General features: G+C 46.0%; 1 protein-coding gene across 4 annotated transcripts in view; it reads right to left on the reverse strand.

Annotated features, from left to right (window-relative positions):
* ZFAT (zinc finger and AT-hook domain containing) overlaps positions 1-12,442 on the reverse strand; it is a 273,128-nt gene that overhangs the window by 24,946 nt on the left and 235,740 nt on the right. For all 4 annotated transcript variants that reach the window (XM_055314428.1, XM_055314427.1, XM_055314426.1 and 1 more), the window contains 2 exons: positions 9,536-9,654; positions 2,860-2,986 (listed from right to left, as the gene is read on the reverse strand). In XM_055314428.1, coding sequence (XP_055170403.1) covers positions 2,860-2,986; positions 9,536-9,654 — 246 coding nt within the window. The remainder of the gene's footprint in view (positions 1-2,859; positions 2,987-9,535; positions 9,655-12,442) is intronic.

A 12,442-nucleotide genomic window follows, 5' to 3' on the forward strand; every position in this document is an offset into this window, starting at 1 on the left:
ATTAAGCCCACGGTGCTGGAGGGCATAGTGCAAAAGCAGACCTCAACAGAGGCCACTGTTGAGTGGCTCCCTCTCCAGGGGGAACAAGGGTTCTCCACAGTCGCTCATTTTGACAACAGAATAATCCATGTGGTACCTTTTGGTTTTAAAGTACTTCCTATAAGAATATCTTAAAGCCCCAAATGATCCTGTGAAGAGATGACACTGATGATATCAGCCCCATTTCACAGACTGCTTACCTCCGCACAAAAAAGACAGGAGACTCTCCTGTGGTCACTGGGTCAGTGAAGGCACAGAGCCAGAGCTCAAGCCCAGATGTTCTGAATCCAAACTTGGTGACGGCAAGACTGTCTCTCAGGACAGAACCCCTGAGAAGTACCAGCCAACACTTTCAGTTGCAAAGTTAATGTCCTGTGAGCACACACACAGTAGGTGGCCAGGGAGACTGCGCCAGATAAATTACACAAGTTACGGACAAAAACATCTAGGGATGTCTCAATTACCAATATCAGTGGGCTTTAGAATTCCAAACCAATTTATGCTTGGGATTCTATTTTAATCGTCTCAAAAGATTGGGATCCACATCATCAGGGCAGCTACTGAGTATGCCCTGCCTGCTGTCACCATCTGCTTGACCATCTGTGACTCTCCCGAACACGGCACTCTGACCCTGATCATTGACTCAATAAAACACAAACTACTGCATGATCTCTGTGTTAGCATAAGATCACCAAGGCTCTGCCAATGCTTGCATCCTCGTGGACTGGTTTTCCGCGGGCCACATTCCCATGTGAGTCATTCAGGAAGAGACGAGGAAGGGGAGCATGATGTGTTCCACGTAGAGGATAGAATGTGGCACGTGTCTAAGGCAATGATGCTGTGGGTGACGTGCATATATTCTCCATGTCCCACGCTGGCATTCCCCTACACACACACACACACACACACACACACACACACTCTCTCTCTTTCTACTGAAGGGAGGGGTGTCAACTGTGCCTTGCAGTCAACCACTCTGAACATCCAAGACTAAACAAAACATTTACCTTAAAAACTTTCTGAGCTAAGTAAGGTCTAATTCCTCATGTACTTACTCCCTCAATGGCCATTTATCAAGCCTGTCACCAGGAGCATGGCTCCCAGCAGGAATACAAAAATGTGCCTCCATCTAACATTCTCTCCCCTCCTCCTCCTTCTGGGACTCATGAGACAGATTTGTAAGCAAATCATTACAGCACCAGCTTGGTCCCGTATCAGGAAGCAATCAGGGTAATGCTGCAGAAAAGTCAGTTGGGTCCCGGGCAGGTGACACATGATCTGAACATAGAAGGCACAGGTGAGGTGGCTGGAAAAGCCATGCAGGGGTAGGGAACAGACTGTGTATCCCAGAGAACGCATGCAGCAGTGCAGGTTCAGGGAAGATAAAGGAGTGCCTGGAGAGTGCCTCAGTGGCTCAGTGGTTGAACATCTGCCTTTGGTTCAGGTCGTGATCCCAGGGTCCTGGGATCGAGTCCCACATCGGGCTCCCCAGAGGGAGCCTGCTTCTCTCTCTCTCTGCCTAAGCTTCTGCCTCTCTCTTTCTCTGTCTCTCATGAATAAATAAATTAAAATCTTTAAAAAAAAAGGGGGGGGGGGAAGGACCTGTATAGTCTGTAGGAAAGAGCAGTCTCAGAGGCAGGGTGGACAGGGGTGTGGCACAGGGAGCCAGGACCCAGAGTGGGCGGGCCTGGCTCCATGGGCTGCAGAGTCTGAGCCTTATCCCAAGAGCCAAGGAGACACACCGGAGCGGCTTCAGGAGGAGTAGGTGTGCACGTGGGGGGTGAAGGCACAGGGTATGACCAGTTGCTGAGGCCGCCAAACACGAGCAGGGGAGCACAGGCTGAGACAGGGCCTCGGTTCTGGGGGCCCCATTAGACAGCCTGGCCACCCCACTCCCCTCTGTGGAACCTGTCACTCTAACCAGTGCCAGCGGGGAAGCACGGTCTCCCTGGTCTCCCGAGTCCCCCCACCTCAAACCCCGCAGCCCAGTGAGCCCAGCCCTGAAGTAACTGGCCCCAAGGGGTATGTTACACCAGCTTCTTACAACCTGGGCTTTAGGGGCTTTAAGAAGTGGGTGAAAATGGTGATTTCCTACCTCCTGCCACTACCTGATGCCTTCCTCTGAACACAAACCGGGCTGTGGTCACACATTACCTTGGGCTCCTCCTATGTACTGAAAAGGATGCTAAGAAAACATCTGTAAGTATAAGGCCCGAATCACTGCTGGGGTGGCACAGTGGTTTGATTTTAAAATCGATCTAACATTTGAAAACAATGACAACTGATATAAGAATCTGCTTTGGGGCTTTTCAGAGACTGGGACACAGGCAGTGCTGGGCTCGAGGCTCTGCAGGGTGGCACGGGCAAGGTGAGCAGCTGCGTTCTCACCCTGGGCCTTGGCAGCGCCGTCTGTGGAGCAGGAACAAGCGCCCTGAGAGAGATGCCCACAGGGAAGCCAGGGATGGGGACAGAAACGCAGATGACAGGACCAGCTCCAGCACTCTGCTGAGCACTTCCAGCAAAGCACCTCCTACACCTGTGATGAGTAGGAAGCCTTCCCTTCAGAACATGTGGAGACCTGGCCACACTGCTGCAAAGCTCTGCTCTGCTGAGCCTCCTAGGCCTCTGTCAGGAGGTGGAGGGCTCCTCGCCTGACCGTGACACCTTCTGCGGTCCAAATGCTGGGTCAGGGATGCCGATGGAGCCTAACTCAGGGACCATCATTCATTCACAAATCCATTCATTCAGCCTGCCTCCTAAAGACCAGCTGCAAGGGCACTGGAAGGTGTCAGAGGGGACAGAGCGTGTTCTCTCTCTCACCGCTCTCCGAAGTGTATCTCAGGTCCTGGAGCGCGGCCACGGCTGCCTGTGTCCCCTGAACGTCCTCTTCGGCTTCTGTGATGTGCACATACTGGGTGGAGGGCTCCTCGGGGGTTTCTGTTGCTGGCTAAACAAAAACAGATCATCTCAGTGATCTTCTAGAAGACCACCTGTTACCCGTAAGTCCCAGGATAACGGATCGAGATGAAGGAAATGCACACGAGCAACCCCTTTGCAACACCTCATTTACCTGGCATCCCTCAGAAATCAGCTGCTCCAATCAAAACACGCTTTCCAAAAAGGAAACTTCTCTTTGCAAATAGCAAGACTTTTAAACCAGCTTTGGTAGAAAGCTTCCTGCCACACATTCTTGCCCCAGAGAAGAGAGTGTGTGGTTCATAATTAGAGATTAGACATGTGCAGAGATTCTCGTATCTGCTCTTCTAATGGCTGCTGTCTCCTCCCACCGGGGCCAGCACTGTCCTAATCTTCCCTGGGTCTGGAGTCTCGTGCCATCAGGCCGGCAGAGCTGCAGGTGGAACAGAGTGCGACAGGCAACTACATGGCACATGTAAGGCTGGCACCACATGTCCTGACACTGGGCAACAGCTCAGTAAACCTTGGCTATCCCAGCCATTCCTATTTTTATACGAGGGATATGATAAACAATAGAGCTGCAAAATCAGGAGTTGTGAGGGTAGGAGGGGCTGAAGTGACATTCACAGGTGCCTCAAAGCGAGAAGACGTGGGACAGAACTCAGCACGTCACAAGAAACCAGCATTAATCATGCCCTCTTTCTGGAAGGGACAGGGAGTGCAGGTGAGCTGAGCGCAAAGGCAGGAAACAAGAACGTCATCAATAAAGAAGGAGGACTTTACTCAAAATTTATAGGAGTTGAAATTATGCTCCATAAGCACTTACTGGTAACAGACACAGTTCAATACGCCCTGTGATTCTTCTTTTACAGCCAAGGGGCCAAATGCATTTCAAGATTCCTAGCCTGACACATAGTGGACACCCAATAAACATGTGATAAATGTATAAACGGACAAAAAAAAAAAAAAACAACCCTACTTCCTTTTAAGTACCATTAAGCCACAAACTGCCTAACACTGATTAGACCCAAGGAATGTCTTAGCCTGTGAGAAACCCCATGTACACAGAATCACTTCTCTTTCTTGCCGGGGGAACTGTGCGTCATAATCCCATATGGGAAGTACGGGCTTTGCAAGGCATTCTGGGGAGCCAAATGACAGCCCAAACTGGTGGAACAGGCAGCTTGTCATCCCACAGGTAACCAACCGCCTGAGCCCAGCTTCTTGACTACTCCACCATCTTGTTTCTGGAATCAAGTTCATGGTTTTGTGTCAATTATTTTCCCTGGGTTTGAAGCTCTCCTTGACATGTTGGGATCTGCAAGAAGCAAGGCCTGCAGAGCAGAGGGGTGTTACCACACACATCCTTACAAAAGCACCAACTACTGGAGAGATGTGGGGTGTTAAGTCAAGAACTGGCATTCCAATGCATGTTTGTTAACAGAGAGCAAATCCTTGCAGCCTGAACTTGAAACAGAGGACTACAGGTTTTCCCTTAGATGAGGATGGGATGAGACACACACACCACCACCGCCACCAATAATCATAGTTGCTGCCAAATGCTGGGGGTCCTGGAGGCCTACCAGGGACTAGATATTGATCTCAGCAGTTTGTGTATTGTGTCTCTTGGGTATCATGAGCCTCACTGTATGGATAAGAGCACTGAGGCCACAGAGGTTAAATAATGGTTCCAGGGCAAGCCACTTATATGGGACAGCACCAGGACTCCAAGTCTATCAAACTCCAGTGTACATAACCCTACGTTTTCTTATAGAAAAATTCAAACACACAAAACAACAGGGGGATGAACCCTCCATGTACACATCAACCAACTTCAATAATTATCAATCCACGACCGGTCTTATTTCCCCTCTGCTCCCATACACCCTCCACACCCTGCCCTTGGAATATTTTGAAGCAAACGCAGAAGGCATAGCATTTTATCTATAAATATTTTAGACGGTATCTTCAAAAGATAAAACTCTTTCAAAACACAAGCACAATACTACCATGACATCAAACAATGAACAGGAAGTCCTTAATGTGGCCACACATCCAGGCCATGTCCTTGTCTCTCCAAGATCTTATTTCCCACAATTGACTCTTCAAATTTAAGTCCCTGAATCCATGTATGAGAACTGACATCTCATACAACTATTATTTATGGGTTCTCTCTCTGTTCTGCCTTTTCCCCCACTTATTTTTCTGCTCTGTTGGGAAAGTGGGCTGTTTTTCTGCAGAGGTTCCAATAGTCTGGACTTTACCGATGGCACCCCCATGCAATCACTGAATGTGCTGTTACGTCCACTGTGTTTCCTGCAAGTTGGTAGATGCAGAAGCTCAACCAGATACTGGTTCCCTTTATGGCAGGAACTCTTCACGGGCTAGATGGTCTACTTCCAGCAGGCGACATGTGATGTTGGCAGGTAAGGGATGGGCACTGCTGGACCTGTGACACCATGAGAGGCCTGCAAAATGGCAATACTGTCCATCTTCATTGGTCGGCCGGAAAGCGACTATAAATAGAAGCTTCTCCTCATTGAACACTTCATTATACTGAGGTATAGTTTGTTTAGAAAAGGTTGACGTAACTATTTGACTCTTGGCCTTTATTTACCAAAACAGAGTAATGTCCTACCAAGGTAACTGAGTTTCCTCTCTAGTGTCAGTATAAACCCATGGACTGAAATATCCCTGGTGTGCCTCACTGTAATTACTACCCACTAGCCACAGCCTCAGAGCTACAGCACCAACCCTTTTGCCAAAAGCAGAGTAACTGAAGACAGGATGTATCTTTGCAGTTCGTTTTGCCCTTAGCTTACACCCCATTTAGGGAGTACAGTCCCTCTGTGTATCTAAACCATCGTTTTGATATACAGTTAGAATCATTTATTTTGCTTTCCTCTCAACTTTTTGGGCTTGCATTTTTTTAGACTTTAATTTTTCTAGTATGATATAAGATATACCCGTGGTTTCAGAGTCCAATCTGCACAATGATGTGCTAAGAGAAATCTGACTTATTTCTTTATCCCCTCCGTCCTGGTGTGTCCCTACGTCTCCACATAAAACGCTCCCCTTTCTTTTTTTTTAAATTACTATTTTATTTTGAAAGATTTTTTTATTTATGGAAGAGTTGCAAAGATAAAACGGAGAGTTCCTATACACCCTTCATCCAGCTTCCCCCCATGGTAACATCTGATGTGACCAGAGTACAATTATCAAAGCCTAGAAGTAACACTGAAACAATGTATTAACCACAGACTTTACCCAGCTTTCTCCCCGGTGTCCCTTTTCCATCCCAGGACCCAGGGCCAGCCAGACACAGTGCACTAGGTCACCAAGTTTCTATGGTCCCCTCCAAGGAGGGACAGCTCCTCAGGCTTTCCTGGTCTTTCGTGAGCAGGACAGTCTTGAGGAGTTCTGGTCAGATCAACACATCATTTATACACATCTGACGACTTCTCGTGATTAGACGGAGGTTGAGGCTTTTTCAAAGAATACCATGGGGAACAGGCCCTTCTCATCATGTCCAGGGCACATGAGGTCACCGTGACTTATCACTGAGGACGCTAACCTCCGCTCACATGCTTAGCATGGGGGCCACCAGGTGCCTCCACTGTACAGTTACTACTTTCCCTCTGCAATCTAGTAAGTATGTGGGTGGGGGGGTAGATTTCTGAGGTTATGTAAATATTCTGTTTTTCCTTACATTCTGTCTACTGATTTCAGTGCAGGGTGATGGACTTGCCTGCAGCGATGATTACTGTGGTGTTCTAATGCTAATTCTCTATTTCTCTCATTCCTCCCACGTGTATTCATCAGAACTCTTCCAGGCGGAAGAACTGTTCCTCACTATTTGTTTCTATCAGTACAGACTCACAGATAGTTATTTTATTCAGTGTAACACCATCATCATTTATTTTATTATTTAAAATGTTCCCTGGGCAGCCCGGGTGGCTCAGCCGTTTAACGCCGCCTTCAGCCTAGGGCCTGATCCTGGAGACCTGGGATCAAGTCCCATCTCGGGCTCCCTGCATGAAGCCTGCTCCCTCTGCCTGTGTCTCTGCCTCTGTGTGTGTGTGTGTGTCTCTCATGAATAAATAAATAAAATCTTTTTAAAAATAAATAAATAAATAAAATGTTCCAGGTCTGGCCATTGCGAACTCTTTGGGTTATTTCCTGTGTCCTTCTGATATGCCTCCATCTTTTTTGGGGGGTGGGGGTGGGGAGGACAAGCATGCTCTTACTTTCTAGGACCACAAGATACCCTAGGGATCATCTTACATATTTTCTGCCACAGCACTGGAACCAACCACTTTTCAAAGGACCCTCGTTCCTTTGATTGGAGAATATCCTATTAGGAATCGAGATCTCGGTACCAGGTGTGCGCACTGCCACTGAGTGTCACCACTTCTGGGCTTTCTCAGCACAAAAGGCTAAGACACACATGTATGCAGACTGTGTACGGGCACACGTCTCGAATTAACACACATGCCACCTATTCCTCTATCTAGACCTGTAACATATAATAGGGCTGTCATAAATAATGTTGTGCAGACGCCTTTTCTCATTTTGTCAGGGTTACCTCAGGGTACTTTTCTAGTGGTGGGATTGTTTAGTTAATGGATAAAGAAACACAAGAAATTCTATTAGATATTGCTAAATTCCCCTTCAGAGAAGAAATAACATTCTGTATTCCCACCCCCAATGCATGAGAGTGTATTTCTCCCTCAGCCTCTCTGACAGAGAGGATGTCAAATTTTGGATTCTAATAGGAAAGAAACTCTTGCTCTCCCTAGTTTCCATTCATATGTGCTACGAGTCAGATTGATCATGTTCTCAGATATTCAAAGTCATCTTTGTCTACGACCCTTTCTTATTTCTTGCCCCTTTTCTTCCTGGGTTGTTGATCACTATTTTTACAAGACTTTTGTAATGTCAACAGACTCATCCTTCTTCTAAGGTATGACCACAAGTATTTTTGTCATTAGTCTCTTTAACTTGTTTATGAGTTCTTTTCCATTAAGACTTTTAACATTTTTTTTTCTTGTAGTCAACTGTTCTCAGTCTTTCTCCTTTACTGAATCTGGATTCTCAGTCCTAGTTAGGCAAGCTCGCCACACTCTGAGTTTATAAATGAATTCATTCACTCGGATTTTTCTTCCAGTATTACTGAAATGTCACCGTTTTTACATTTAAATCCCTGAGCTTTTCTGCTCTTGCCTCTCTATATATATACAAGCTATTTGTTATTTTATGTTTATGTTTCAACCTGATGCTTATCACGCTAGCAGTTTTTCATTGCTTCTTTTGGATTTTCCAAAAATAGAATCCTGCCATCTTCAGAGAGATACCTTATTTCTTCCCTTCCAATTCTTAATGTCACTATTTACTCTGCCTTGTCTGACACACTGGCTGACACCTCCCAAGCAATGTTCAAGAGCAGAGCTCCTGGGGCAACCTCATCTTGCTGCTGATCAACAAGTCACCCTCCGGGGTTCCGTCACCAAGTAAGATGCTGGTGGGGCCGAGACGCAGGGATGTGTTTTTCTACCTTAAGGACATATTCATCCAGCTGTACTTTACTGACTGTTTGATCAGCAGACACTTAAATATGTCAAGTGCCTTTTTCTGAACGTGTGAAGATAATCATTTCATTTTTTTCCCCAGTTCTACTATGATGATGGATTATACTAAAATATCCCCTCCCACTGAACTGCATTCTGGAATTATCCTCACACTGTCATGATGTTTTACTTTTTCCACATGCTGTTGGATTTTTTTCAAAGCCCTGACTCTTAATCACCGTATGCTCTGATGCTTCAGAAACTCCTCGGATAAGAGGTTCTCATTTGGGGATGATTTGGACTCCCAGAGACATCAGCAATGTCCATGACATTTTCAGTTGTCACAACTGGAGATGCCACTGGCAGCTGAGGGGTGGAGGTCAATGATGCTACTAAACATCCTAAACATCACTAAAAATGCACAGAATAATGCCTACAACAAACAATTATCATGTCGAACACTGTAATGTCAGCAATACTGAGTCTGGGAAACCCCGCCTGCAGTTAGTTCATAGTGGTGACGCTTGATACCTGAAAAGATAGACAGCTACTGGCTTTGATCACATCGAGTGTTTCCAGCCAGGGGACTGGTTCTAACACCCAAGGGTAAAACAGCCATAAGGTGGGAACCTGTGCCTTCAGCAGGATAGGAGGGCCTAGAACCAGAAGATGGAGCCCCTCCCAGTTCGCCTGGCGAGGACTCACAACATACTCATTGCCTGGCATCCTTCCCTCAGAGGCAAAAGTTGAAACTCTGGGCTGGGGAATCACAGAAGTGACAACGCTGGTGAGACCAATACAGACATTCTCAATTTGACTCAAGGTAGGAATTGGCAGGCATGGTCCTGGTCTCATCCCTCAGACAGGAGAAAGGCCTTGAAAAGACTTCCTAGCTTCCGGACCAGAAAACCCAAGCCTCTGGGGAACCACTGTCTGTGTCCTGGACCCTGGCCCACCTGGTCTGTCATTTGTACCTGGAAATGTCAAGATCAATACCATACTCAAAAAGTTACCTCCCATTTGGGATCTCCTTCATTCTCCACCAACTTCAGGCCATGCTTGTTCTTCAAGTGTCTGTTGAACTCCCACTTGGTGCCATATACGAAGCTGCACACGGGACACTTCAAACCACCTGAGGGCACAGAGGGAAAAGGAGCCTTCATGGCACATAAGTCGATAAAAATAAATAAAGACACAAACTAAACCCCACCTCTCACATCCCTCCAATGGCTTCCCATCAGACCCAGAATAAACTCCCAGCTCCTTGCTGTGGTTTGCATGACCTTACTGTCACCCCTGTGACCCTGTCTCCCCGCCCCCCCACCCCCTTTCCCTATTCTCTCCTTTCTCCGCCTCTGGCACTGACCACACTCATCCCCTTCTCTGCACGCCAGGCGCTGCGGGGGATCCAGCTGCCAGCCTTTCTGCTGCCTGAGTCTCTTCTCTGTCAGAGCTGCTGTGCTCTCCTGCGACCTCCTGGGGGGTCTGAGATTTATTTCTCACTCACTGGGGCACGAAGGAGGGAGGAGAGGAATTCTGTGCTGATGATGAGGCTGTCTCGACAAACTGGATAATAAACAGGCAAATTTCATGGGGATGCACAACAAGTATGCAAATGTGATGTGTGTGACCCCTCCTGAATCAGTTCCAAGTCGGCACACTGCTCTGTAGTTGGGGTTTCCTGTCTGTCACCCGAGGTGCTGAGTGGCTCCCCAAACAGTTATGAGCAAAAAAGGAAGCCGATCCAGAAGGCCAGCAGTACATCCCTGTGCACCTTCCGCTTACTGCTTTACAGCCTCCCCATGCTGGGAGGGTGCAGGAGAGTAGCACGCAGGTCCAACAGAGACAGGGGACGGAATTGTGAACTTCTAGAACATTCCGCAGTGGAGGCAGCTCAAACAGATGCTTATTTTCTGAAACTTACACACTCTGAGCTCTTTTTTTAAGCCAAACCAAATGGGCTTCTTCTTTCCCACCTAGATGATAATTAAACTTAAGTTTTTAGCTTCCCTTGTTATCACTTATCCATCATCTAAAACGTATTTTCCTATGATCATCTTTTAAAACTCTCTAAGGTGTGAGAACCTCTGCCTTCTCCTTTGGTTCAACTGACGTAGCTCCTCCTAACTAAAAAGAGGCAGCAAACAAAAGCGACCTAAATGAAATTAAACACTCCTTCTGGGGCACTCTTTAACGGAAACTAATTTAGGGAGGAAAACATCCTTATATTATGTTTAAATTAAAACTAATATGATAATGCCCCACATTAATTAAAACTTCAACCTTTGACACATTGCCTTTAATTAAGGAACACCACTTTGGAAATATATAGTCGAGACTAAATGCAGAACTATGCCACTTAATTGACATCAAAGCTGAGAGAAATTAATTTCTAGTTCAATTCATTACATTCTTAGGCAATGAACAATAAAGGTCATGGGAAGACTTGGTGCACTTACTTGCAGCACTGATATAAAGTACACACCATAAAAACCACAAACCCCCAAATCAGTTTCCTCAGAAGGCATGATGAACCAGGCAAAAACACAGAACTTTAGGAACAATTTTAAAAATCGATTATGGCACCTTTTGCTCTTTTTGGAACGCAATGTGTTCTGGAAGAATTTTAGGCATTAAAATATCTTTGCTCCTTTGTGGTGGTGACCTTATTAAAAATTCAATTTCATTTCCAATACTGGTAAGTCCTGGAGTGACATAGAACACTGGGTTGGGCAATCAGATACCTGAATCTGGCACTTGCTCATATGACCCAGGAGCCATTTCCTAAAACTCTAAAGTCTGTTTTCTCTAAAGTGAAATGTTAAAGCTTGTGTCTTTAAAAAAAGGCACTCTCCAGGGGCACCTGAGTGATTCAGTTGGTTAAGCATCTGCTCTTGGTTCAGATCATAATCCCAGGGTCCTGAGATCAAGCCCTACATTGGGTTCCCTGCTCAGTGGGGAGCCTGTTTCTCCCCTCTCCCTCTGCTGTTCCCCTTGTCTGTCCCCTCTCTCTCTCTCTCTCTCTCTCTGTCAAATAAATAAGTAAAATCTTAAAAAAAAGGAGGAGGGCACTCCAATAGGCAGAATAATGGACCTCCACACATCGTGGAGAAGAGGGAACCTCATGCACTATTGATGGGAATGTAAACTGGTGCAGCCACTATGGAAACTGGTACGGAGGTTCCTCAAAAAATTAAAATTACACCCATCATATGATATAGCCATCAGCCCTGTTGGGTTGACATCGAATGAAAATGAAAAAACAGAATTCCAAAGCAGCATCTGTACTCCTATGTTCATTGCAGTGTGATTCACAACTGCCACGACAGGGAAACAACCTAAGTGTCTACCAATAGATGAATGGATAAAGAAGAGACGTGGTGTGTGTACACACACAGGAATATTAGTGAACCACAAGAAGGAAGGGAATCCTGCCATTTTCAACAACACGGATGGAACTAGATGGCATTATGCTAAGTGAAGTAAGTCAGGCAGAGAAGACAAGTAAGTGCATGGTATCTCTTATATGGGGAATCCAAAAAAAAAAAAAAGTCAAACTCCTAGAAACAGAGTAGACAAATGGTTGCCAGGAACTGGGGGACAGGAAACAGGAAGAGTTTGTAAAGAATACACACTTGTGGTTATAGAATGAATATGGTCGGAGGGTCTAACGGGAAACATGGTGACAATCATTGATAATTGAAGTTTGCTAGGAGAGTAGAACTTAAACAAGTTTCACTGTTTCAAAAACAGTGAAAGGATTAACGTGTGAGGTGACAAATGTGTTAGCTGACGAGAGGAGGAGAATCCTAAAGATCTTACAGCTTTGTGAATGATGCCCAGGTAACACTGAAAAAAAAAAAAAATCTGTGGAGACCTACTTGTAAAGAGACTGGGCTCTATCGTCACTGTGACCCTAC

The sequence above is a fragment of the Nyctereutes procyonoides genome, unplaced genomic scaffold (genome assembly GCF_905146905.1).
Source record: "Nyctereutes procyonoides isolate TBG_1078 unplaced genomic scaffold, NYPRO_anot_genome, whole genome shotgun sequence".
Classification (NCBI taxonomy): Eukaryota; Metazoa; Chordata; class Mammalia; order Carnivora; family Canidae; genus Nyctereutes; species Nyctereutes procyonoides.